At 45.4% G+C, this 27371-nt stretch overlaps 1 protein-coding gene across 2 annotated transcripts; it reads right to left on the minus strand.

Moving 5' to 3' along the window:
* Positions 1-657: 657 nt before the first annotated feature.
* On the minus strand, positions 658-22836 carry ASRGL1 (asparaginase and isoaspartyl peptidase 1). 2 transcript variants are annotated; one of them, XM_067748701.1, is made up of 7 exons: positions 22523-22817; positions 21748-21951; positions 12388-12530; positions 11484-11629; positions 3508-3626; positions 2560-2670; positions 658-2165 (listed from the first exon to the last, which is right to left on the minus strand). In XM_067748701.1, the coding sequence occupies exons 2-7, from the start codon at positions 21938-21940 to the stop codon at positions 1960-1962; spliced, it is 918 nt and encodes a 305-aa protein (XP_067604802.1). In that variant the 5' UTR covers positions 21941-21951; positions 22523-22817; the 3' UTR covers positions 658-1959. The 2 variants fall into 2 exon arrangements, with proteins under 2 accessions (XP_067604802.1, XP_067604803.1); XM_067748702.1 differs by lacking the exon at positions 2560-2670 and having other exon boundaries at positions 22523-22836.
* Positions 22837-27371: the final 4535 nt, after the last annotated feature.

Consider the following 27371-nt stretch of genomic DNA (forward strand, 5'->3'; position numbering starts at 1 on the left):
TCTGTCGTGTGAGCCACCGCATGTGCAGCCCTAGCAAACGAATACACCTGCTAACAAAGTACGTATTTCTAAAGGACGATGGCTGCATCTGAGGTGTTCAAGGGTGGAACCACATGGACTCCCTCCTGGGCCACACGTCCTCTATTTGTCCAGAGGGTCTGGAGATAAACACTGAGCAGCTGTCCTTTGTTTTCATTTAATCTTCATAGTGACCTATTCTATAGATGACAAAATTCTCAGAAGTTAACCTGCCCCGGGTCACCCAGGTCGTGGGGAGAAGCAGGATCCATTCTGCCTCCAAGCGCCACCTCTCTCTCCCTCTCTCGGGCTCAGGGCAGCTGACACGGGCACGGGGAAGGTCAGGAGACAGGGGCCCGGACTGCGTGACTGTCTCGTGCCATGGACGGCCAGCGCGAGAAGCTGGACCCATAGGCCGTGCTGATTCCTGCAGTGGTGGTTTGGCTTCTTCCTTAACCCATCCCGAAAAAACTCAATTCCTCTGAAAACTCTCGAGTGTTCTCCATGAGGCGGGCAGTCTTATCACACCCACACACCACGCTTAGGCTGAAAGCTCTCTTTAACGAGTTTACCTGTCTGAACTGACAGACCAAGGGAGTTCGTGTACATTCTGGTCAACAGTGACTCCTAAACACGCTGTTATTCTTTCAAAATACATTTTATTAGTGGTACATGGAATTTAAAGTGAAGCAAGTTCTTTCCAGAGAGAAGGTAAGCCCTGACAGACTAACACATTGAGCAGATGTGTCACAGCAAAAATACCATTTCCAGTGTAAAGAGGTTAACAGGAATACTCTCCACCAAGGAGATGCCTTTCTTCACCGTGCTGACCACAGTGGACACTTGGTTCAGCTGGGGGAACCCACAGCCCTGGACAGTCATGGACGCCATGAGTCAGGGTCATCTCGACACTGACTGGCCCTTCCCTGTCGTAGCAGAGGCGGAGAGGTCACGACCCCCATCGCTCGTGATGGGGACCCGGGGGTCTGGGAGGCGGAGGATGGCTGGGGGGAAACACGAGGTGAGCAGGCTCGTGTGTGAGCCTGAGAAAACCCTCAGACTTGGAGGGCCTCCAGAGTCTCCATGACGACCCTTCATCAGCAGATTAGAGCCAGGGGTTACCAGAGGGTCCTTTTAAAGCACCTGGAAACACGCCTATGTTAGTAAGTCAGAGAAGATCTGCACTTGCTTAAAAAAATCAGTTTCTCGGGGCTTCCCTGGTGGCGCAGTGGTTGAGAGTCCGCCTGCGCGATGCAGGGGACACGGGTTCGTGCCCCGGTCCGGGAAGATCCCACATGCCGCGGAGCGGCTGGGCCCGTGAGCCATGGCCGCTGAGCCTGCGCGTCCGGAGCCTGCGCTCCGCAACGGGAGAGGCCACAGCAGTGAGAGGCCCGCTTACTGCAAAAAAAAAAAAAAAAAAAAATCAGTTTCTCTCTCAGAGATTCTTTCACCTAATGTTCTTCTGGCTCAGAACGAGCTCTGCAATGTTCACGGGCATCACTCACCAATCCGTTAGCTCTGCTGCCCTGTCTCCCCTTCACTGTCCCCCCACCTCATCCCAGCACTGGGTCCTGCCCCAGAGCGCTGCTCTCCTCCGGGCCCCCCGCACCCTCGCGCCTACAGCCTCTGTCACTGCAGTGGGTCCCCCAATTCCAAAAGGCACTCCCTGCACTGAGGCTGTTTCTGTCCTGTTAAGATCATGCTGTTTCTTCTTTCTAACCTCAGATGATGGGGAGTATTCATGAGGAAGGCTCAGCGAGTTTGTCATCTTCACTAGTCTTATTTGATCCTAACATGGGCATGTCACACATCACTTCGGAATCTGTCCCCAACCAAACACTGATCAAGGCAACAAAACGAGTGACAGACTGCAGAATTTTCCATTTCTAGATCTAACTGATTGAGCTAAGTCTTAGCTTCTAGAATACAGCTTCCGGGGACTTAGGGCAGGTCAGTGATGCTGGTGTCGCCAAGATCAATTCCAGAGTACAGCTTGCCGTCCTTTGCGGCCCCCCAGGGCATGGATGTGGAGGTCCACTTCACCGCCCAGTCTCCTGCTTTGTTGACCAAGATGACACCACCTACACCTTTGACCTTTGACTTCATATAACCCAACGATGCGTCAGCGGCCTCTTCTAACGTCTTTCCTGAAAACAATGAGAGGTTGAGAAACAACACAAGTTACTGAAAGGAATCTGATGGGAAAATTATTTACAGTATGAAAAACCAAAGCGTCTTAACAAAGATTCTTAGTAAGTGATTTCAATGTCTCAAACAAGGACTCTCACCCTACAAGGCCCTCCCTGCACTGGATGAAGCTGCCTTTTCTCCCACACGCAGGCTCAGAGTCTCTCTACCGCCCCCAGGAGGCAGAAGGCAACCAGTATTCCAAATGCCCTTCTTTCCTGACCCTAACAGAAGGGGCGTTGACCTGAAAGCAACGTCTGCAGCAAACAAGAAAGGGTTTCCCAACCCTCTCCGTCGATTTATAAACAGCTCCTATCCCCTCACAGTCAGACGGCACGGCCTTGTTCCACGTACCCTGTTCCACGTGGAAGAGGGTGAGTCTGGCCAGATTCACCTTCAGGATGCTCTCTCCGTGCCCTGTTGTTGAAACGGCTCCAATATCATTGTCAGCGTAACCTCCAGATCCTGCTCAAGGAAGGGAATTGTTTCTAACTGAGCGGCAACCGTCAAGAAATTCAAACACTTATTACAAGTCTAACGCTACATAAATATTAAATGCCAAGGGCACTGGTGAGCGCCGTGTGAATAATACCCTGAGATGGGGACGGAGGGCATGTCGGGGAGGCAGGCCTAGCCTTCCCAGGGCAGCGACACCAGAGCAGCCCCTCCTCTGCCCCCAGCACATCCACCCAGCGCACAGGGTAAGACATATACACCCCTCCCCTCCCCCCACCACCGGGAATTAAGTCAATGTGCTCCGAGGTTAACGCGAAGAACACTTTGACGTGCAATATCTCGTAGCGGTGGTGCGTCACTCCAGTAGTGGTGTGTCCACTACTGTTAGGTAAAACATGCCACTCAGATCTAACAACTGCAAACTTAAATTCTCAGCTTTCTTAGTTTGCTCATGGGAGCCCATGCCTGGGAAAAGGTTTCGTGTACTTAACCCTTTGGGAATAGTCTGCAGCTCCTGAAACGGATTAGAGAGAAGACAGAGGCACCGGGGGTGCTGCGGCGGCTTCAGTACCCCAGCTCCACCTCCCTCCCAAGTCCTCCACGCCCCCCCCCGCAAAACACAGCATCTAGGAAACAGGTGCCTGCTGGACACGCCACCTTCTGCACGTGCCCTGGGCGACCCCCTCCAACCCACCGCCACTCCCAGAAATTCTAAAGCTGCCACCAGGAGGAGGAGGAAATGAAGGAAGAAAGAAGTGGGTGTGGGGGTGAGGCGAAGACCAGAGAAAGAGGACGAGAGGACGGGGGAGGGCAGGGGCAGGGGCAGTGATCATCCGTCCATCCCACCTATACACGGCGTGTCCCCAACGCGGCCCAGCATCTTGTTGACGACGCCCCCCGTGGAGGTCGCGTAAGCCACATTTCCTCGGCAGTCCACGGCAACGGCACCCACGGTCCCCAGGTTTCTGCCAAAAAACCAACAAAGAGTGGCTGAAGATGAGAGACACTCCCACAGGTGACAGGGTAGCTTAATACACTTCGATATTAATGGCACATGGGACACACTTGGATTCCAGCATTCCCCACTCACGGAAACGGCAAAGAAAGCCTGTTTGCATTACATTCTACATGTCAGTTAGACTGCTGGACATACCTTTAGCCCTCAGCTCTAAGGGTCCATCCAATCCCAGCACCACCATTTTCTAGCTGGGTGATTGAGTTAAGTTTTATCGTGCCTCATTTTTCCCATCTGTAAAATGGGGATACAAATAACTGGGTGCATCTCAGACTTCCGTGTGCATCAGCACCCCTTCGATCCTCAGCACCTCCATCCAGAGACCCCCGAGTTGGCAGGTACAGGATGGGACCCAACATCGTGTACTTCTGACAACCACCCGGGAGACGCTGCTGCTGCCTGTCCGCACACCCCTTTGCCCGTTTCATGGGGCCTGCTATGAAGATGAAATAAGTTGACTTTTTCTCTAACGTTTTATTATAAATTTGCAAGTAACAAAAGTTGAAGCAATTGTACGCTAACAGCTGTGTACCCACCACCCCGGTTCTACAGTGAACTATATCTCAGGCACTGGTCTAAATGCTGGGACGCAGCAGAAAACTAAATGGTCAAAGTACCTTCTCCCACGGAGCTTGCATTTGGGGCACAGGGTGACAGAGCAATAAAGAATGTCAGGCTTTACTGAACAGCAGTAAACTATAGCCCATAGCAGCACGTGGGACATGTGATGGTGGAGACGTGCTGCTTTCTAAGGGCCTCTCTGAAGGACTGAGGGTAAGCCATGCTGATTGCTGGGGAAGAACATTCCTGAAGCAGGACATGCTTGCCAAGTTCAAGGAACTTCAAGGAGGCCACTGTGGTTGGAGAGAATAAAGCCAGGGAGAGTGTGCAGCAGGGTCAGAGGGACGGCCAGCAGGCAGACCATGAGGCTTTGACAAGTGGGGTGACTGTACATCCTGGTTTCCCAGGACCGTCCTGACTTATGCCTGTTGTCCCGGCTTAATTAATAGTGCCCCTTTCACTCTCAAAACTAAGTTCCAGTTTGAATACTGAATCACATGGTCATCCTACTTACAGGCCCTCGGAAGGGCGTTTAGTCTGAGTGAGGTGGGAAGACGCTGGAGAGTTTGAACCGAGAAGTGTCACGAGATGAGTTAAGTTTAAAAAATAACCATTCTTACCGCCATGCCCATCACCGGCACGGCTAACGTGAAACAGACACGGTATCAAGTATGGGCACAGAGGTGCGGGGACCACGACCCTCACTCACTGCTGCTGGGCATGTGGACTGGCAAAGCCACTTTGGGAGGCCACCTACGGGGTCTCCTAAAGCCGACTCAGCCATTTTATCCCCACACTTCTGTCCAACAGAAACGTGGAGGTAAGTTCACCATGAAAGTGTACAGAATGTTCACAGCAGCACTACTTGTAATAACAGCGAACTGCAAATGACACAAACATCTGCCCAAGTAAATAACCTGTGACACACTACGCTTCAGTGAAGGTGGACTCTGCTACACACGAGACAGATCTCAGAAACGTAAGAAGAGGCACCCAAAAAGCACGGACTACACAACCCCACTCAGATAAAGTTCCAAAACAGGCACCACTAGCCCACGGTGCTGGGAGCCGGGCAGGCGGTTTCCTTGCGGGGAGGGCAGTGACGGAGGGGTGTGTGTGTCGGGCTGTGTGCTGATTACACGTGTGTCCACCCTGTGGAAGCGCATCCAGGGCTCCAGATAGGATCTATGCACCCGGAATGTGTGCTATACTTCTACAGAGTCATCTTAGGGAAACCGTTCTGGCCATTGTGTGTGGACTGAGGGAGATGAGAGAGGAAACAGAGACACCTTAAGAGGCTGGAGAGGCAGTGGTTTGTGTCGGGGTGTTTCCAGAGGAGAGGGTGGGAAGGAGGCTGGACCTGGGACATTTTGAAGGCAGAGCTGACAGAATTTGCAGGTGGACCGGATGTGAGAGAGAGAAATCTAAGGCAGAAACTGAAAGGATGCAAGAAACACTTATTGAAAGGTGGAACACTGGGAAGACGTTTTTTGCTTTGTGGTGTGTGTGGAGTGGGGTTGGGTAGGGAAACAAGTTTAGTTTTGGACAAAAGCTTGAGGTATCTGTTGGGCAATCACACGGAGAGGCTAAATTGTAGCTAGAGAATGTAGCCTGGCATTCAAAGGACTAGAAAGAGAAAGCTGGCATCCTATTAGAAGGAAACGGGAACCCTATCTCCTATCACTCACAGAAGCCAACCCAGATAGCTAAGGACCTAAATACAAAACACAAAATTCTTCAAGGAAATCTAGGCAGCTGTATGTCTCAGGGCGGGGATGGCTCCTAGGTGTCTGGTCTTACAAACTACACAAGAAGAGGGAGAGTACTACTGACCACAAAAAACGTTCAAATGGCAAAAATACCATAAGCAAAGTAAAAGCAAATAAAAACAACAGATTCGGGAATTTTGTTTTGAGCAGAGAAGACAGCCTTAAGATTGATAAGAAGAGGACAAAACAACTAAAGAGAAAAAATGATCACAGGACGAAAATAGGCAAATTCCCGGAAAAGAATGACCCATAAACAAATGCAAAGCATCCAAGCTGGCGGTTGTCAGGGAGGAGCAATGGCAGTGACGCGAGCCCCTCCCGCCACATAAGGAGAGAGGTACCCTGTCACTGCTGGTGGCAGCCCCCCAACACGTACAAGGAAGGGGTTGAGGCAAAAATACAAAGGCAAATGGAGGCCCACACACATGTAATATGTAGAAATAATAAAGATGTTCTATCCTCTTACCGTGATAAATGTATCTTGAGAAATACTGTAAAGCTATGGTTTTCATTTGACTGGAAGCTGACAAACTACCAATGATGACAATTTATTAACATGCACATTTGTATCCTTTGTTGATCAGCTGGTGATGGCTGGATGAGTGGGGCAAAAAAACCACACACAGACACATATACAATCATAAATTATTATGTATTTATTCCATAAAATTAATTTTCATTGCCTTCATCTCAAGGGGCATTGATCACGTTCTTACGGTCAACATGTCCATGTAACATGCATTCTACTGACAATGTGACAAATAACACAACTTTTCTTTCTTTTTTTTTTTTTTTTGCGGTACGCGGGCCTCTCTCACTGTTGTGGCCTCTCCCGCTGCGGAGCACAGGCTCCGGACGCGCAGGCTTGGCGGCCATGGCTCACGGGCCCAGCCGCTCCGCGGCATGTGGGATTCTCCCGGACCGGGGCACGAACCCGTGTCCCCTGCATTGGCAGGCGGACTCTCAACCGCTGCGCCACCAGGGAAGCCCAACACAACTTTTCTTGAGCGATGTAGTTCTTAGGAAGTTTTTAATTAATTTGAACTTGGAGAAGCTTCACTCTGCTGAGGCAGTAACATTGGAACTATATATAAAACTCTTAAAGCAATACTTAGATTTGGAAATGAATCTTGATTTTTACATTACCACACTCAAATGTTACATGGGGTTACGTTTGATAAATTGTTATCACAGAAGATTTTACTAAATATTTTAATTTGATCATTTAAATCACAATCCCTTACTATAGTCATTTTTGTCATCTCTTAAGCAGTGTTTAAATCAATGCAGAGTATCTTAAATTCTTTCAAATTTCATTGCTGGTATATTACAAAGAAAATGGAAAATAGCAGTATGTTGCTCGATTTTGTTCAAATCTCTCTACAAATGATACTTATACTTCGATTTATAATGAACAGAAAAACAGCCTCTAAAGAAACTGGTTTCAGGATCAGCTGTACATGAATCTTCTCCTTCAAGTTAGGCAAACCTTTTTGTTTCCTTTGTTTCGATTTCCTTATATTTTCTGCGGATGTCACTTTTCTTGCATATTTCCCATGCACTTTTGGCTTTGTTTCTCTAAATTAAAAAAAACATTTTTAATCCTTTAAAAAATGTTAATAGCCAAACTTAGATTTTTTTTTTAAAGCTTCTCTTAAGCTTATCCATGGAGAGGAATAGTTCAGACTAAGTAACTGTAGATAGTGCAAATTCAAAATTAATTTCACTTTCTGTCAAAGTCCGTGATTTGTTCTTTAAGGAACTTCTGCGATTTTTGCTGAACTCTTCGTATCTAAATTCGATTTCATTACTTCAACAGCATTTAGTTGGAATTCCCTCCACGTCTCTCTGAGGTCTGTTATAAGGTCAGATGTGAGTCTCATTAAGCTCTTCCACCTTCGGCCACATCTAGAGTATCTTGCAGTGGACCCTCTACTGTCTCACAGCATCGTCAGTATTGGTGCAGCTGAGGGCATGTCTCCTAGAAACAAACTCACGGTGAGCTGGCCGTGTCACACAGGATACTTCCGGACTCTTGGCCAAAGGTCGTGCTTACATACCTTTTATTTACCTACCATGTTAGCTCCATTATCACGGGCTTCCCTTTTAAATGTTAGTTTTTCAACATGTTTTCTGATCATGGTCCACTCTAGCTGAACTGAGTTTTTTAAACTTCATTATGATTTCATGTCTTGCTTTATTACCCATTAAACTAACCTATTTGAATTCTCTCTCCTAGATACTTATCATTAGGTTTTTTTCCTAATTACGTTTTGGCATTTTATCAAAACTTGAAATAATTTTTATTAACCCTAGAAATTTCCCATTGTTTTCCGTAAACATTGTGCTGATGGGGTCATGAAAAGTACCATTACACTTGTCCAAATAGTATTATTCTTTCAAGAACATTACATCTATGTTTTCTATCTGTGTCTTCTCTGGTTATCAACTGTTTATTGTTTATTCAGCCTTTTCCCAGCGCTTCTAATAATTGCACGTGTCCTTTTTTTGGTGTATGATTATACCAAATTGCTTTATGATTAGCAATTAAATCTTCCTTTAGTAAAGAACATGAAGTTGTTGGGATTTCATCTGAATTGCTCAAGTTGTGGATTTGGTGAGAATACTATTCCTACTAATTTTCATTGTTTTGATAAGTAATTAAATCTTCATTGAACAAAGAAGCTGTAATGTTCTCTTTGTGAATTTTATGTGGGTCATCCTGGAAGAAGACTGCTTACTTTTTTTTTTTCTCTAATTTTTATTCATTTATTTATTTTTTGGCTGCATTGGGTCTTTGTTGCTGCTTGTGGGCTTTCTTGGTTGCAGCGAGCAGGGCTTCTCTTCATTTCGGTGCGCAGGCTTCTCATTGTGGTGGCTTCTCTCGGTCTGGAGCACAGGCTCTAGGCGCATGGGCTTTGGTAGTTGTGGCGTGCGGGTTCAGCAGGTGTGGCTCGCGGGCTCTAGAGCTCAGGCTCAGTAGTTGTGGCGCACGGGCTTAGTTGCTCCGCGGCATGTGGGATCTTCCCGGACCAGGATTGAACCTGTGTCCCCTGCGTTGGCAGGTGGATTCTTTACCACTGAGCCACCAGGGAAGTCTAAGAGTGCTTACTTTTAAAGCAGACTGTTTCTTTGAAGATCTTTTACTTCTTTTCTTCCTTTTAGCTTTTTTTTCTTTTGTGAATTCCACTTTAGTATTCTTTTTCTATCAAAATCTTGACTTGTACACATTTTCAGTAATCTAGGAATTAGAAAGTGAAATGTAACTATACTGAGAGTGTACAAAATTAGCATATATTTTCATCAAAGTTAAGGGCAAATCCCCCCAAAAAGAATAAAAGTAATTTGCAGATATAATTTCAAAAGTTAGTTTTTTCCTAAAATTTACAAAATTATTAATATTAAAGTCTAAACATCAACTATAATTAATGAATATAACATTTTAAATAAAAATTACTTAAAAACTTCAACATTTAAAAAAATTTAACTCAACCTTAAGTATTTTTATAAGAATAAAACCATTCATGAGTCTAATATTCAGTGTCCATTTAGTTGCCAACATAAAAAATTGGTTCCTCATGCAGGTTCTGTCTATACCTGTGATGTCCAATACAGCAGCCACTGTCTGCATGTGGCTGAGCACTGGAAATGCAGGTAGTCTACAGTGAGACATGCGGTCAGTGTAAAAAACACGGCAGATTTGGAAGGTCTAGCATGAAAAGACGTAAAGTGTCTCATAAATAAATTCTTACATTGATGACATGTTGAAATGATAATATTTGGGGTATATTGGGTTAAATATATTATTAATTTCACTCATTTCTTCATACTTTTTTTTAATGTGGCTACTAGAAAATGTTAAATTACATATACGGCTCTCAGATTTCTATTGGACAGTGCTGGTCTAGACCTACATATCTACCAATTTAAGAGTAACAGGAATCAGCCCTCATGGGCAAGTCTTGCAGATATCGTACTAATTCATGAATAACTCTAGAACCACAAACTGAAACATGCGGAAAGAAAAAGGACACTGTGCACTACTGGGAAACAACACTTCGTTATGCAGGAATTTGTTTGACAAATTATTGTCTTTTTCTCTTACCTAAGTCCTTCTGCTGTTCAAGTCTTCCCCACACTCCAAAACAGGGTCTAGTTCTGATGTCAGCAGTGGCATATTCCACAAACCTTTTGACTCAGGTGGTCTCTACTTCCAAGACATAGAGCAAGAGATGCAGAGAAGCACTTCCCTGGGGGCTGAATGGTATTTGTCACAAGAGTGGATGATGAGGGCTATGGGTAATGCTGTGTCACTGCTGAGTGACAGAGATGCCCCATGGATCTGCAATAAAGCAACTGTTTTGTGTAACTGTGATATGAGGGTCATCTAAAGTGCAGGGCCCAAGGCAGGAGCCCCTCTTGCTTATATCGAAGAGCAGTACTGGCTGGTGGAGATGTGTGTTGTTGCAGGATTTTTGGAAAGCAATGTGGCAACATCTATTAAAATGTACATGAACCACTGATAAAGCAACCCCATTCCTGTGACTTTAGCCTATAGACACCATAGCACACTCAGTAAAGATTATCAACAGCTACCAACATATGGCCAATCTTGTCCAACAGATTCCTAACCTGGGGACACACTAGAATTACCTGGGGAACTTTTTTCTAATGGACTTGCCTGGCCTCTCCACCTCAGCTCTACTCGATTAGATTTTTTTTTTGGCCACGCCATGCGTCATGCGGGATCTTAGTTCCTCAACCAGGGATCGAACCCACGCCCCCTGCAGTGGAAGCCTGGAGTCTTAACCGCTGGACCACGCGGGAAGTCCCTAAATTAGATTCTGTAGGGAAGGGGCTCAGACATGTAGATTTTGAAAAAGCTCCCTAAGTGATACGAAAGTATACCTCTGGTTAAACATTACAAATCTAAAAGGGCATGTGGAGTTAATAGATTACATTCCATTATAAACCTCCAGGCCACATTCAAATTTTATTTTTCAAATTTTGCTTTAAATTAAGGTCCTTTTATTTGGTATTTTTGAATTGGTAACACAGAAAACCATAATTCAGAACACATGATGAATTCACTTATAAGGGCTGTACTGATTTCTCTGCCCCCGTGAAAGGGCGCCTAAGTAAGTTCATAGGGTGGTCTACATCACAGAGAACCTGTGCGGTGTACCGAAGATAGCAAACTGATCAAGAAGTATGCAGGTAATTAATACCTTCTATTAAATCATGTTGGAGAAGGAACTCTTAGCTGAATTTGAGTTACTATTCATAGGAGTAATAAGTGAGGTTAAATTTCAGAGTCAAAAGAGCAGTTTTTCCATTACTTAGTGTGAACTATTTTGTACAAAAACTGAAACGACCAAGTGATCTTTGACTTATTTAAGAAACGTGGATAACCAGACATGAGTCCCACTTTCACATCTGAATAACTCGCAAAAATGTGAGCCACAGATGATACTTACTTTTGGTAGTCTGATTTCTGAAGCTTTTCGTTTTCTAGACGTTTTTTGTTTCTTTCTGTAACCAGCTGTTCTCCAGGAATTGTTGGAATCCCGCTGGCTGCTGCAAATTTTGCTGCACCTTGGTCAGTCAGAAAGCAGTGGGGTGTCTTGAGCCAGAAAGAAATGGGAAAATAGTTAGTTTTGTGGAAAAGTTAAAATCTTTTCAACTGTTCCTACTGTGTGAAAATCATTATTCTCTCTGGGTACAAAGTCTCAAAAATGCAAATTCCACTGGCTTGCTTTTCTGAATGATGAAAAAAGCCGAGCTCTCCGAGTTTTTGTATTTTCAGAAAAACCTAGATGATGGAATATTACTAGGAATTCAACTTACATATGATCTTACATTTAGAGAATTTAATCCAGTTTTATTTCATACATGCTATTTATTTATCTACATATCTATGTATGTAGGTATATATTTATTTGCTGCACCACACAGCTTGCAGGATCTTAGTTTCCCAACCAGGGATCAAACCTGGGCCCCCTGCAGTGGAAGCGTGGAGTCCTAACCACTGGATCGCCAGGGAATTCCCCCATACATGCTATTTAAACAGTTGGTCTGTTCAGTGTGTATGTGTTGTGTTACATGTGTTGAAAGCAGGCTGAAGAAAATACAGGAAGATAACATGAAAACATGAAGATAATGTGAAATGTAATCACTGGTTAAGTGATCATGAGTCAAATTACATCAACTGAGTCAGAATCTTGGTTTCCTTGAGAAACTTAAATAACATTGTTTTTGTTCTTTCATACAATTTCAGGAGAACAGTGATCTCGAGTATTTCCCTACAAGTCAGAACCCTTTTAGTCACTGAAGTGCACCAGTGACAATTCCTTAGGAAAAGGGTGCTTTAGTCCCACGTACCTTTTCCATAACAAGGCGCGCAACTTTAATGGGATTTGCGACACAGCGGACTGCAGACACCGCTCCTGCAGACAGGTCTTTCCCATTCATGATACTTGCATCCATTTCAACTTCACCATTTTCGTTCAAGACAGATCCACAACCTAAAATCAAAAAGAAGCCGAAAAGCAAGAATTAAGAATTTGGAAATGGCTTCCGAGTTTCCCCTAAGCTGCCTACTTTAATTCATCCTCTACTCCATTGTCAAAGGAACGTTTTTAAAAACACAGATCTGACTTGATACCCCATGACCTACACAATAAACGGTATGAAGCCCTTCCTGATCTGGCCTCTCACTTACTTTTCCAGCTTCATCTCTTCTCCTTGGCAACATTTTACTGAAATATTAGGTTTCCCTGAATGTACCATTAGCTCTCATTACTCTGTTCTCTTTACCACTAGCAACTTTTCTCCAACTTTCTCTGCCTAGATAATACTTGTAAGCCTAGCTATTCTTAAACTCTATGTGACTCACTTTCCTCAGAGGGATAAGAACAAACCTCAAGAATACTTAAAGGAGTATAAAAATATCCAGCAACTAACAAGTGTTTGGTATCTAATAAGAAATTACCAGGCTCAGAAAGAAACAGGAAAATATGACCCATAATGAGGAAGAACAAAAACAAAAAAATCAATTAATAGCAACAGACTCAGAAATGACATAAATGATAGAATTATTAGACAAAAATGTTAAAACGGCTGTCAGGGCTTCCCTGGTGGCGCAGTGGTTGAGAGTCCGCCTGCCGATGCAGGGGACATGGGTTCGTGCCCTGGTCCAGGAAGATCCCACATGCCACGGAGCGGCAGGGCCCATGAGCCATGGCCGCTGAGCCTGTGCGTCCAGAGCCTGTGCTCCGCAATGGGAGAGGCCACAACAGTGAGAGGCCCGCTTACCACACACACACACACACACACACACACACACACACACACACAAACAAAAACGGCTGTCATATGTACCAGAACATGGAAGAAAATATGAAAAGGACCCAGAGAGAACTTCTAGAGACGAAAAAAGAAGTCTGAAATGAAAAATACACTGGATAGGATTAACACCAAATTAGACACTGCACAAAAGATGAATGAACTTGAAGACACAGCAAACAAAATGACTGAAAAATAATTGAACAGAGTTTATCACTGAGTTCAGGGACAGTTTCAAGCAGCCAGTATATGTGTAATTGGAGTCCCCAAAAGGAGAGGTGAGATAGAGGGACAAAAAAAATATTCAAGGAAATGATGAATTTTCAAATTTGGTGAATCCTATAAATTCACAGATCCGAAAAGCACAACAAACTCCAAGAAAAAGAAACATGAACAAAACTACACTCAGGCACATTATGATCAAACAGCTTAGTGCTAATGAGAAAGAGAAAATCTTAAAAGCAGCCAGAGAAAGACACATTAGGTACAGAGGAAAAAAGAAAAATGATAGCATATTTGTTGTCATAAACAATGCAAACCAGAAGACAGAGGAGCAAGATCTTTGAAGCCCTCAAAGAAAAAAAAAAACCTGTCAAGTTGGAATTCTACACCCAGTGAAAGCATCTTTCAAAAACCCAAAACAAAGACGTTTATAGACATAACAGAAGTTAAAAAAAAGTCATCAATAGCAGATGTGCAATATAAGAAATGTTAAAGGAAGTCCTTCAGGCAGAAGGAAAATGATAGCAAAGAGCAATCAGGATTCCCCCAAAGAATGAACACTGGATATGGCTAATAAGTGGATAAACAGAAATACCTTTTCCCTTTATTTTTACAATATCTTTAAAATATAACTGTTTAAAGGAAAAATAATAACAACGCATTAGGCAACTTATACACATAAGTAAAACATATGACAACAGTAGTACAAAGGCTACGAAAGGGGAAACAGGTGTATGCTGTAAAAGGTTCTTACATTATGCATGAAGTGTGATATTACTTAAGGTAGACTGTGACAAGTGAGAGATATATACTATAAACCCTAAAACAACCTTTAAAAAAAGAAGTCAAGCTACTAGGCCAACAAAGGAGATAACATGGAATTATGAACATTCAATTATTCCAAAAGAAGGCAGAAAAAAGCAGAAAAAGAGGAAACAGGGAACAATGAATAGACTGGACAAATAGAAAACAAACAGCAAGATGACAAAGTTATGCCTAACCATATCAATGATCACATTAAATGTAAATGGTCTAAACACCCCAATAAAAAGCAGAGATTGTCAGGACTGCCCTGGTGGTCCAGTGGTAAAGAATCTGCCTTACAACGCAGGGGACGCAGTTCGATCACTGGTCAGGGAACTAAGATCCCTGAGAAGAGAAAACCCACACGACACAACTAGAGAGAAGCCTGCACACCACGACGACGAGCCCGCGTGCTGCAACGAAAGATCCTGCATGCCTCAGTGAAGATCCTGAGTGCCGCAACTAAGACCCGATGCAGCCAAAAATAAATAACAAAATAAATAAATAAAAAATAAATAAATCTTAAAAAAAGCAGAGATTGTCAAATTGTACAAAAAGATAGGACACAATTACATGCTGCCAATAAAAAAAAAATCCACTTTAAATATAAAGATGCAAATAGGTTAAAAGTAAAAATGGACAAATTATACCATGCCAAAATGAATCAAATGAAAACTGGAGGCAAAGTATACTTCCCAATAAGGAACATTAAATAATAATAAGGACATTAAGTAATGATATAGGGGTCAGTTCACCAAGAAGACGACAATCTATACTGTAAACAACAGTTTCGAAATACATGAAGCAAACACTGACAGAACTCAAAGGAGAGATAGACGAATCCAGTTACAATTAAAGACTTCAATACTCCTCTCTCATTAATCAGAAATGGACAATCAAGATACAGAAGGTATGAACATTACCAATGAACTTGACCTTATTGAGATTTATAGATCTTTCCATCCAACAAGAGCAGAGTACATAGTCTTTTTAAGTGCAAATGGCCAAGGTAGAACACATTCTGAGCCAAAAACCAAACCTTACAAAGTTTAAAAGAATACAAATCACACAAAGTATGTCCTCTGATCATAACAGAATTAAACTAAAAATCATTAACAGAGAGGTATTTAGAAAATCCACAAATATTTGGAAATTAAGCATCACACTTCTGACTAACCCATGATTCAGTGAGGAAGTCACAAGGAAAATGAGAACACATTTTGAACAGAATGAAAATTAAGCCAACCTGTAAAAACATGTAAAAATCAAAGCAGTGCTAGAGTAAAATTTTAAACATTAAATGCTTGTATTAGAAAAGAATAGTCTCAAATTAATGATCTAACAGGAAAAGAACAGTAAATTATTTCCAAAGCAAGCTGAATGAATAAAGGAAACAATAAAGGTAAGTCAATGAAATTCAGAACAGAAAAAGAGCAAAAGAAAAAACAGAAAATGGGACTTCCCTGGTGGCACAGTGGTTAAGAATCTGCCTGCCAATGCAGAGGACGTGGATTCGATCCCTGGTCCGGGAAGATCCCACATACCGCGGAGCAACTAAGCCCGTGTACCACAGCTACTGAGCCTGTGCTCTAGAGCCTGCGAGCCACAACTACTGAGCCCATGTGCTGCAACTACTGAAGCCCAAGTGCCTAGAGCCCATGCTCTGCAACAAGAGAAGCCACCACAATGAAAAGCCTGCGTACTGCAACAAAGAGTAGCCCCTGCTTGCTGCAACTAGAGAAAGCCCGTGCAGCAACAAAGACCCAACGCAGCCGCAAACAAACAAATAAATAAATAAGAAAAGAAAAAAACAGAAAAATTCACCAAATCCACTTCCCGAAACTAAAACTAGTTCTTTGAAAAGAACAATAAACTTGATAAACTCTAGACTGACGAAGAAAAAAAAGACACATTACAAAAATCAGGAATGAAAGAGGGGACCTCTCTACAGACCATACAGACATCAAAAGCATAACACAGAAATGTTGCAAATTCAGCAACTTAAACCAAATAGAAACATTTCTTGAAGGACAACTGACAAAACTCACTCAAAGAAGAAATAGATAACCTGAATAGTGCCATGCCTATTAAAGAATTTCATTTCTTAAAAACTTTCCATCAAAACAAACAAAAAAACCAATCTACCAAATATTTACAAAGAAATAATAGCAACCTTATACAAACTTCGAGAAAAACAGAAGAGGAGGGAACACTTGCCAATTCATCATATGAAGCCATCATCACCTTCATTTCAAAACCAGACAGATGTTGTAAGAAAATAAAACTATAGACCCGTATCTCTCATGAACATTGATGCAAAATCCTCAACAAAACACCATCAAATCAAACCCAGCATTCACATATGTAAAAAATAACATGTCACAACAAAGTGGTGTTAATCCCAGAGAAGAAAACCTGGTTCAAAATTCAAAAATCAATCAATCAATATTCACCATATCAACAGACAAAAGAAAAACTACATGGTCATCTCAATAGATGCAGCAAAAGGATTTGATAAAACTCAACATGCACAGATGATTAAAAATCTCAAAAAACTAAGAATAAGGAACTTCTCAACCTGGTAAAGGGCACCTATAAAACCCTACCACCAACATCATACTTAACGGTGAAAGACAGTGCCTTCCCCCTAAGACTGGGAAAAATGCAAGAATTTCTGCTCTAACCACTCCTATTCAATATAATATTGGATGGCCCAGCCAATGTTCGAAAAGAAAGAAAAGGCATAAAGTTTGGAAAAGAAGAAATAAAATGGTCTCTATTTGCAGCTGACATTACTAGAAGTTACAGTAAGCAAGACAGTGTGGCGTTGGTGAAAGAATTTGACAGATAGATCAATGGAGCAGAATAGAAAGCCCAAAACAGATCCACATAAATATATAAACTGATCTTTGACAAAGGAGGTGTGATACTTTGACTTATCATAATTACATATTTTGGTCTTCATCCAGGTACGGTTCACAGCTGCCAAACCCTTTGGAATTTCCTAAGGGATTAGAACAATGGGAGCATCTTTTGTTGTAATGTTTGCTCTTTTGCCCTCAGTTCCTGAAACCACTTCAGATCCATACAGGTGACCTGGGTGTCCTGTTACTTATAACAAGCAGTTTTCAACCAAAACCAAATTTATGTTAATGAGGTAACTTTTGAAAACCCCCTAAAGGTGGGGGGCTGGTTGCCACCGGAACCAACCAGGATTAAAGGGCTGGAACTTTTAGTCCCACCCCCTGATTTCTGGGGAGGGGAGGACTGGAGATTGAATCAATCACCAACTGCCAAGGATTTAATCGATGATGCCTATGTAATGAAGCCACATTTTGTGTAAGTGTTGAAGAGCACAGAACAGAGGCAAGGGGACAGAACAATTACTAAATATCTGCTGACTAACTGGTTAAGATTTCCTGAAATTCTTTTCTCTGACAGATGTCAGGTAGGTGGTGTAATTCCCTAGAAGCGTCTTAATCCCTAGATCTCAGGTTTTCTACTTCAAAATAAAGAGGAAATGAGCGTCTTCCAGCAAGTTACTTAAACTTTTTGTGCCTTAGTTTTCTCATCTGAGAAATGAGCGTGATAATAATTACACCTAACTCATAGGACTATGGTGCAGATTAAATGAGTTAATCATGCAAGTTTCTTAGACCACTGTTTGGTACATAGTAGACACTCGTGGTGGCTATGATGATTATTACTCTAAAAAAGGACTGATTTGCGTGAAAGAAGCCAAACACAAAAGAATACACTCTTTGTGACTGCATTTATATGGAATTCTAGAGAATGCAAATTTATGACAAAAACAGATCAGTGGATGCCTGGTGCTGGGGCTGGGAGGGGGGATTAACTGCAAAGTGGCAGGAAGGAATGTTTGGGGGTGATGGAAATTTATTTTTTAATTTATTTTTATTTATTTATTTTTTGCAGTACGCGGGCCTCTCACTGTTGTGGCCTCTCCCGTTGCGGAGCACAGGCTCTGGACGTGCAGGCTCAGCGGCCATGGCTCACAGACCCAGCCGTTCCGCGACACGTGGGATCTTCCCGGACCGGGGCACGAACCCGTGTCCCCTGCATCGGCAGGTGGACTCTCAACCACTGAGCCACCAGGGAAGCCCCGGGTGATGGAAATTTTAACATCTTGGTTGTAGTGTGGTTACACAGGTATGTACATTTTTCAAAACTTAAAATGGGTACAGTTTATGGTATGCAGTAAAGAAAGGGCATGTGTGGGACTGGGGATCAGAGTGGCAAGCTGCCTTTGAGAAGGCAGAAGCGCTAGTGAAGCACATGACAGCTCTGGGCGTCTCCCAAGCAGGGCTACCGTTTGAGTTAATGTGTCTGTGACTCTGGTAGGTATAGGGCAGGCGCTGTGGCAGAGAAAACAGAAGGGGAGAGTGCTCCTGGGATTTGGTCTCAGCTCTGGAAGGGGGCAGGAACCCCACGTACTTCCCCTAGAGCAACAGCTCCTAGCAGCGGTGTACACAGAGGTCCAGGTGGAGCCTCTCAGGAGGGATGAACTGCAGCGGCCAGCGGGCTGAACCCAGAGCCCTTTGGCTGGTTACTACTCCTGGTCCCTGGCCGTTAACCCCTTGCACTGACAGCTGGGCTGTTCTAAAGACATTAACCCTATGGCTCTGACAACAGGAAGCTGAAGGGTGGATGATTAACGAGTGGGCCTTTGTGGGGTCAGGATGTGTGGAGGTGACATTTGGGTTTGCCTGCAAGAGCCTGAGGCAATCCTCACTGTCGTCCATGTCCTGGCTCATAAGGCACTGACACCCCCTGGCCATCAGGGAGCTGATGCCCTAGCTTGGGTTCAATCCCTAGCAACTGACCCTTCAGTAGATTCAGCAGATTGGATGCACGGAAAGAGTGGCCACCACAGAGCTCGGGTGGGATGGCATATTGCCACAGATGTCGGGTTGCCCTTGAAACACAGTGACTGGGTTAATGCGATCACAGCATGTCCTGTGTGTCCTAAACAATGCCCGTGGCAACTGCCAAAGGAGTCTGAGGCCACCCACCAGAGCTCCTAACTGGTAAGGGATTGGCACACTGACTCTACTGGCCTCCTCCCTCTGAGAGAGGGCTCTAACGTTCCCTGGTTTGTGTGGTCTCCACATCTGGCTTAACCCAAGCTTTCCCCTGTCCCCATGCAAACCAGGCGGCCGCTGTTAGGGGATTAGAGAAGCTAAGTCCCATGTAGGGGTCCCTCACCAAATAGATGGTGACTGGGGCCACATTTCAAAGACTGTGGATTGGGACATGCAAGACTGGGCAAGGGAACACGGCACTGAAGGCAGGTTCTATCTCCTCTGTAACCCACAAGCAGCAGGGCTGAGAGAAAGGAAAAATGGAATGTTAAAGCAGTGCCTTAACTTACTAACAGATAAAGCCACTGTGGCTGGGTGTACTAACGTGCCGTCCAAGGCTTTCACACATCTGAATGATCAACGAGTAGCGCTGTCGCCCCATATCCCAGACTGGGGACCCCTATGGAAGCACCGATGCCAAAAAGGTACGTCAGGAAACAGCCGCTGCCCTGACTTTCACCATGGATCAACGTGCTACGGTGCCGAGAACACCGAACTGCATCACACCTGGGAAAGGAGATTATCTACTGGAATTTGCACTGGGACACTCTAACAGGATGGGTGAGGGGGAACTACTCGATCTCCACTGGGTTCCTGTTGTCCTGCCGCAAGCTGGGCCTGTTGAAACGCATTATACCTGGAATGGAATGCGCACCACTGGAAAAGAGAAGGTGAGGGTTCTGGTCTCATGTATCCTGCCACCAGTCCATCTCCTCAAGCCTGACAGCACTACCTCCCCTGGCTAACGTGTATGGTATATAAAACCAGGTCAAATTCCTAAGGCTGCTGACCTCCCTCTCCTCAAGGCCAGGTGGGCATGTTCTGTTTCCCACTGGCATGATCTTTTCGCTGCTGTCTTTGAGCCCTCCGTTGGCCTGCAGCACATGACAGCACATGACAGCCTCCTACTAAATGCACTCACCAAGCCTTGAATGACAGCCGACAAAGCCTGTTCTTCCAGCACACTGACATGTCTCTAATGAGACAAGCTCTCCTCCAAAACAGAAAGACCTTGGCCATTATCACTGCCTTGCAAAGAGGCAGCACCTAGGCCATTATCCAAACAGGATGTTGTGTGCTCACGCCCGATGGGTCTGTTAACGTGTTGCCTCTATTCAATCACAGGACACAAGTGAACGCTCTGGAGTGATCTGGCTCCCCGCCTAGGGGACTTAGTAACAGTGGTCTGAGTCATGAGGCTCTCAGTGGAGAAAGGTATCCGTGATCTGGGGAATTATTGTCTTAACCCGTGTTTTCTTCTGTATGTGCCTGATGCTGTGGCATCTGCCTGCAATGCAGCCAGACGGCCGCCAAATGAGCCACCCGTTATTGCCCGCTCAGGGCACGCTGCGGAAGAGAAAGTGTGTGAGACTGTAAGAGCCGGTCACGAGGGGTGGAGCGCTGGGGCAATCGGAGTCCCCTCACCCCTTCCTCTTTCCTTGGAGTGTGCTCTCCGCTTGTCTTCTTGCACCAGAAGCTGCCCAGGACACAGCCTTGGGATGTGGTGTTGAGACCATCTGGACGGTATATGTGACTGAGCCCAGATAAGGCCACTATATAAACTTTTAAGATTCTGGTGGGCATGGACAGGGGTCTATTTATCCTGCAAGGCAAGCCTCTTGTGTAAGTTCCCATGCTTATTAAACCTGCCACCTACCAATCTGGAGAGATCTGCCTTTTCCTGTGGTCTCTCCCTGCCCTCCCTGTATGGGGGACCGATTCAAATTACACCCTGAAGCTCCCAAGGTTGCCACCCAACAGTAGTCTACCCTTTTCCCCCACAAAAAGATGTAATTTAAAAAAGCCTCTTGGGGCTTCCCTGGTGGCGCAGTGGTTGAGAGTCCGCCTGCCGATGCAGGGGACACGGGTTCGTGCCCCGGTCCGGGAAGATCCCGCATGCCGCGGAGCGGCTGGGCCGGTGAGCCATGGCCGCTGAGCCTGCGCGTCCGGAACCTGTGCTCTGCAACGGGAGAGGCCACAACAGTGAGAGGCCCGCATACCGCAAAAAAACCCACAAAAAACCAAAAAAAGCCTCTTGGTATGTGAATTCTAGAAAGCAGATTAAAGAAAAAAGGGGGAATAATGAATTTTAAAATTCTTTAGAGCAACTTGGTCAACAGGTAAAGAGAGAAAAACTAAATCTTTTCAGCATATTAGATTTTAGCATAAAGCTGACGAGACTCACTGACACTTTAGAGAGGTTCTATTTATCTGGGGGTAGAAGCTTAACCCGGTTTAGCATCAGTTACCAGTTGCAGTGCAAATTTACCTGCGTTGAACTCGGGATCATCTTCCAGGACGGTCACGGCTCCTTCCACAGCGTCAACTGCGCTCCCTCCCTCCTTGAGGATGTTGTAACCCACGGTGGCGGCTTTGACAATGCCCTGGCGTACCCTCTCCTTTCGGTCCTTGGAGATATTGCTGCCTCCGCCACCGTGGACCACGACGACGGCGGGGTTCATGGCGACGGATTCTAGGGATCAGAAGACGAAAGCGTCCTTTCAAGCGGGTCCAAGAGAACCGCACGGGGCTTAAGTCTCCCGTTGGGGACAAGGTCCAGTTTCTACGCAGGGAGGGGAAAGCCCTCAGAGTTTACAGCCTCAGGCAAATTCCTGAGACCCAGGGAGTACGGAGGACAGACGCGGCTGGGTTTGAACTTTGGAAGTAGAGCCCAGAGCGCCCGCCTCCGGCCCGGGGCACCTGCTGACTTCGAGGGGGCGGTGGGATGCTCTGCACCCCAGAGCCCGCGCCCCCTCCTCGCCCACTGACATCGGGCTTCCGTTTCCCTGGGGAACCCCGGTTCCTGTCCCGTGCTGGGCCCCCGGCCGGCATGGCATCTGGGGTCGCAGCTCCAGCCTTCCTCCCCGGCCCCACGTCGGGCCTCGGTTTCCCTGGGACTTGTTCCCGGCTCCCACCCCCACCGCGGGGCCAGGGGCGGCCTGAGGGCTGGATCTCGCCAGTGCCCTCCCGCCTCCAGTCCCCGGCACCGGGGAGTGTGCCTTTCGGGGTCTCGGGTGGCGACTCCCTCAGGGCCGTCGACTTACCGAGGACGCCGCAGGAGGCGGACGCCGCAGGACGACTCCCTCAGGGCCGTCGACTTACTTCGGGCTTGGCCGAGCCTCCCGGTCGGCCTCGGAACCTGCACAGGCTACTCTCTCCAGTCGAAGCCGCTCTGGAAACCGCTGTGCCCGCAACCTCTCTGCCAGCAACGGCTCCGCGCCTGCGCACGAGGGCGGGGCAGAGCGCCGCGGACAATTACCGTAAAGCCCCAACGCACCACCGCGGCGCAATCCCTCTGCCGGCTTCGCCACTGCGGATCCGACTCTCGCTGCCCGGCTCCTAGGACAGGGGCTATGCTGGCCTTCTGTGCACGCGAGCTTCCTAGTGGGATGCGGGGAACTCCTCCTCCTCCTCACGAGGCGGAGGGGTGGTGTTGATGGCGACATGCAAGAAGGGATGTGCCGCGGTTTTGTAACCGAAAACTGAAAAGCACCGCTGCACGCACTGAAGTCCTTCCTCTGCCCGAGATGTTTCGCAGACTTGCTAGTTATTCTCTTCCTTTTAATTGTGTCTCCCCGTAACGTTTGGTAAAGAACAGAAAGATAACCTCCGTAATCGGTCTGGTTCTGTGCCTGGGGTGCACTGAAGGGTCTGAAAACCCCTCCTCTGAGTCTCAGGATCTCAGCTCTAAATTCCTTCAACCACAAGTGACCTAATTTTTTGGTGACAATTTTCCTCCTCCCTGCCCCAGAGCCTGAAAGGCTCTGAACCCCCTAGATGATTGATTGTATTCCCCCGGAGCTGCCCTAGATTACTGTTACCATAGTGACCTTCAAATAGAAGTTTGCACTTCTACCCAGTAAAACAACTGCAAGATACTAGGTTAGTGACATGAACCAAAGGATACATTATTCTGTTACGTAAAATAGCGGCAAAAACTCACGGGCATTTGAAGCTTTGAATTAGAAGAAATAAGCAGCGGGCATTGTGCAGAGAGAACTCAGTCCTTTTCTAGTCCTCCCTTTTCTCCGAGACCACAAGGCATCAGCAACCAAAGTTATCTCACTGGCTTTCTGACCGCTCTGACTAACACAGCCCCACATCTGGTAATTGCTATTTATGAAATTTCCCCTAGACAGCTACTAAGCTATGAAAGTTCTCTCAACACTGGACTATTGTACACAAAAGGCACTCTAGAAGCATCTTCCTATCTCTTCTCCGGGTAGTCGAATGTGTGTGTCATATTCAAGCTGTGTTCACTGCAGCTACTTTGAATCCCAGCCTACATTACTCTATCACTGGGGTACCTCTTAGGGACCCAGTTTGACAGCGCAAGCCAGGGGATGCAGATAAATTCAACATCAGCCTCAGGTCAAGGCCATGGAAAGGAAGCCTGCTTCAGCCATAAATATGCTACACCATAATCTTGACTAGGAAACGTTCAGTTCATCCTGCTGTAATTGTTTTTTTTTTTTTTTTTTTGCGGTACGCGGGTCTCTCACTGTTGTGGCCTCTCCTGTTGCGGAGCACAGGCTCTGGACGCGCAGGCTCAGCGGCCATGGCTCACGGGCCCAGCCGCTCCGCGGCATATGGGATCCTCCCAGACCGAAGCACGAACCCATGTCCCCTGCATCGGCAGGTGGACTCTCAACCACTGCGCCATCAGGGAAGCACATCCTGCTGTAATTGTAATTCACCTAAATTCACTTTTTGAGAAAAGAGGTTAAGGTTTCAGTATGATAGGACAACCTAACTCCCTAGTTGCTTTTCTTCCCCTTACATGGAGGGTTGACTGTACAAATAGTGAGTACTTTTGGCTCAAAATGTGGCATGGATCAAAGCATAACTTTATATGGTCAGTAAGATGCAGTCATACATGTAATGTATGGCAGGCGGACTCTCAACCACTGCGCCACCAGGGAAGCCCAAGAATTTGCATTTCTAATGAGTTCTTAGGTGATGCTGCTGTTGCTCCTCTGGGGACCGCTCGTTGAGAGCCACTTATCTAGAAGGAGCTATTAAGATCTTGTCCTTTGAAAACTCATCCAAACCGACGTTTGTGACAGTCTTCTTCATGGGATCTAGAGTATGGGATTAGGAGGTTGGGAAATTTGTGCCAGTTTTGGTTTTCCTTTTTTTCCATTCAAGTGTTCCATGAATGATGAATGAGCTTTTGTTTAAGTGCCCAGTGTTAGAGTGCTCGGTTTAGTCCATCTGGGAGGGTAGGCTGGGGGGGAATTGAAATAGGCTGGGAACGATTAAAATTAGGCCCCCCAAATAAATTTGCAGCACTGATAGCAGTTCTCAGTGAAGAGGCAGCTATTCCAAGAGGTGTCTATCAGCTAAGCTTCCTGCCACATCTTTCCCAGGGAAATTCCCAGTGCTGATTAAAGCCCTTTGGTGGGCTTTTCTGTCCACAGACTAAGTGATGAGCATCTTACGGGCAGGAACCTTGACAGTTCTATTTGCAACACAAGGCCAGACCAGTGCCTGGCTCTCTGAAGATTTTCATAAATGTTTGTTGGATAAAGAACAAATGGTTCAGAAACTCAAAAAAGCAAATTCCCAGAAGTCTGGGGCAACAGCTCTTGGAAAGAATGAAACTGGAGTGGCCTGGATATTTGTGAGCTGATCAGTGAGCACAACTTATTGCTATGGGAGAAAAGCCCTGGATTTCAGATAGAGGTGCCTGGAATCCATTTTCCTGGCAGAGTCACATTGGTGCCTACTTGAGGGTTGTGGCTTAGAGGTAGTAACAGCCCCATGATGGGCACCATCTGGGCTGTTGTGTTCAGTGCTTTATGCTCTGGCACAGAGCCTGGCACACAGTAACTGCTTGCTTTTTTTTTTTAAACTTTAAAAAAATTTAATTTAATTTATTTTTTTATTTTTGGCTGTGTTGGGTCTTCATTGCTGTGCGTGGGCTTTCTCTAGTTGCAGCGAGCGCGGGCTCCTCTTCATTGCAACGTGTGGGCTTCTCATTGCGGTAGCTTCTCTTGTTGCAGAGCACAGGCTCTAGGTGCACAAGCTTCAGTAGCTGTGGCTCGCGGGCTCTAGAGCGCAGGCTCAGTAGTTGTGGCGCACGGGCTTAGTTGCTCCGCGGCCTGTGGGATCTTCCGGGAACAGGGCTAACCCGTGTCCCCTGCATTGGCAGCCGTATTCTTAACCACTGCGCCACCAAGGAAGTCCTCAAAATGCTTATTAAATAAAAAATGGACCAACTTCATTCAGATGGGGGGGTTCAGCATCGGACACGGGTTGGGCTGAGGTTTGGGGGTCCTGAGGATACTGATGGATAGTAATTATAATTCAAAGCTCAACATCTGAATAAGAGAACATACTTATATAAGGAAAGATCCTTCTCTAGATTAATCAACCCTAAGAAGTCTAAGCTGGATACATTTTCAGCTGAAAAATACATTTTCAGGTAAGGGGTGTATTTGTTATAGACAAAGCATGGCGAAGTATAAAGGACAAAATAAAAATGGCTATAATTCTGCCACTTGGAGATACTCACAGTTAAATTTTTTGGTATATTTCTCCCTTTCACTATTAAGATGCTCTATTTCTTACTTTTTCCCCCCAGGTAGCATTATTTGTGAGCATTTCCATGCTATTAAATGTTGTACTACTAGAAATAATACTTCAGGGAACATTTTGATACATAAGTCCTTATTTGCATTTTTTGATTAATCCTCTAAGAAAAATCCATAAAGTAGATTTTTTAGGTCAAAGGTTATGCATGATACATGTTGGAGGTGGAGCAGGAAATAAGTTATGTTTCTAGAGTATCGATGAATTATGACTTTCCTCCTACCAAGAGTTCACAAAAAATATGAGAATTGTTTCTAAAATAGTTTCGGAGAGCCACAGATTTTGAATGGAGTCGATCGCTCTGTTACTGCCTTGGACAGGATTCCAGTCATCAGTCCCTCTGAAATGTTTCCCTGCATAATAAGCACATAGCATGCAAATTTCTAAATCCAGAAAGGAAAGAGCAAATAAATAAGCTTCTAAAATGTGAGGCCCTTTAAGAAACCAAGTAAGCTACACAATGCTTCCTGGAATTAGGCAACTCTGCAAGGCAGGCTGGGTAAATTCTCAAGATGACAGGCCACTAAACTGTTTCTCTAGGGACAATAAGGGACCCTGCTTGGCACCCACTTTGGGAGAAGTGGAGAAAGCACACAGGCAGCCAGCCAAAAGCTTTAGTGCCTCATTGGAATTCATCTGGGGTCCGGTGGGCATCTGTCTTTGGACTGTTTTGTTCACTGTTTGTCCCTGTGCCTGGCAAGGAGCCACAACACCACACTGTAGGCTTCACAACCACACACTCTCCCCTGAATATGTTTCCCTGATTCCACTGGGCACAACCTGATGTAGCATTGTCTGTGCTGGGAGGTGCTTAGAGGAATATGAAAGCTCTCAAAAATCCAAGGTGACTGTAGGGAGATTATCAACTAGCTGTAGACACCGGACAGATTGTATTAGTCAGAGTTTCTGGTTGCATACATTGGTACCCATCTGGCTAGATGAAGCTTGTGAAATAAAAAATTATATATATATATATATATGTTCTTGACACAGAGCTCCTAAAACCCTTGTAAATCCCTAAGTGATAAGAACACTAGGAACATCTTTTGTTCTAACGAGGTGACTCTAGGTGGGCTCCCGGGTGAACCCTGGATGGGGGCTGCTCACCAGAAAGACCAAGCCGTGATTTGAAGTGTGGAATTTTCAGCCCCATCCATCATCCTCCAGAGAGGGGAGAGGGGTTGGAAATGGAGTTAATAATTGATCATGCCTACAAGAGGAAGCCTCCATAAAATCCCAAGAGTATGGGGTTCAGTGAGCTTTCAAGTTGGTGAATACATCCACGTACTGGGAGGGTGG

The sequence above is a fragment of the Pseudorca crassidens genome, chromosome 9, assembly GCF_039906515.1.
Source record: "Pseudorca crassidens isolate mPseCra1 chromosome 9, mPseCra1.hap1, whole genome shotgun sequence".
In the NCBI taxonomy this organism is placed as follows: domain Eukaryota; kingdom Metazoa; phylum Chordata; class Mammalia; order Artiodactyla; family Delphinidae; genus Pseudorca; species Pseudorca crassidens.

Bases quoted from the DNA above. Each gene is read 5' to 3' on its own strand.
- ASRGL1 (XM_067748701.1), bottom strand. From the start codon at position 21,940: ATGAACCCCGCCGTCGTCGTGGTCCACGGTGGCGGAGGCAGCAATATC. The intron at 12,531-21,747 runs GTAAATTTGCAC...TTTTGATTTTAG, and splicing joins TGATCCCGAGTTCAACGCAG to GTTGTGGATCTGTCTTGAAC. The intron at 11,630-12,387 runs GTACGTGGGACT...TTCTGGCTCAAG, and splicing joins CGCGCCTTGTTATGGAAAAG to ACACCCCACTGCTTTCTGAC.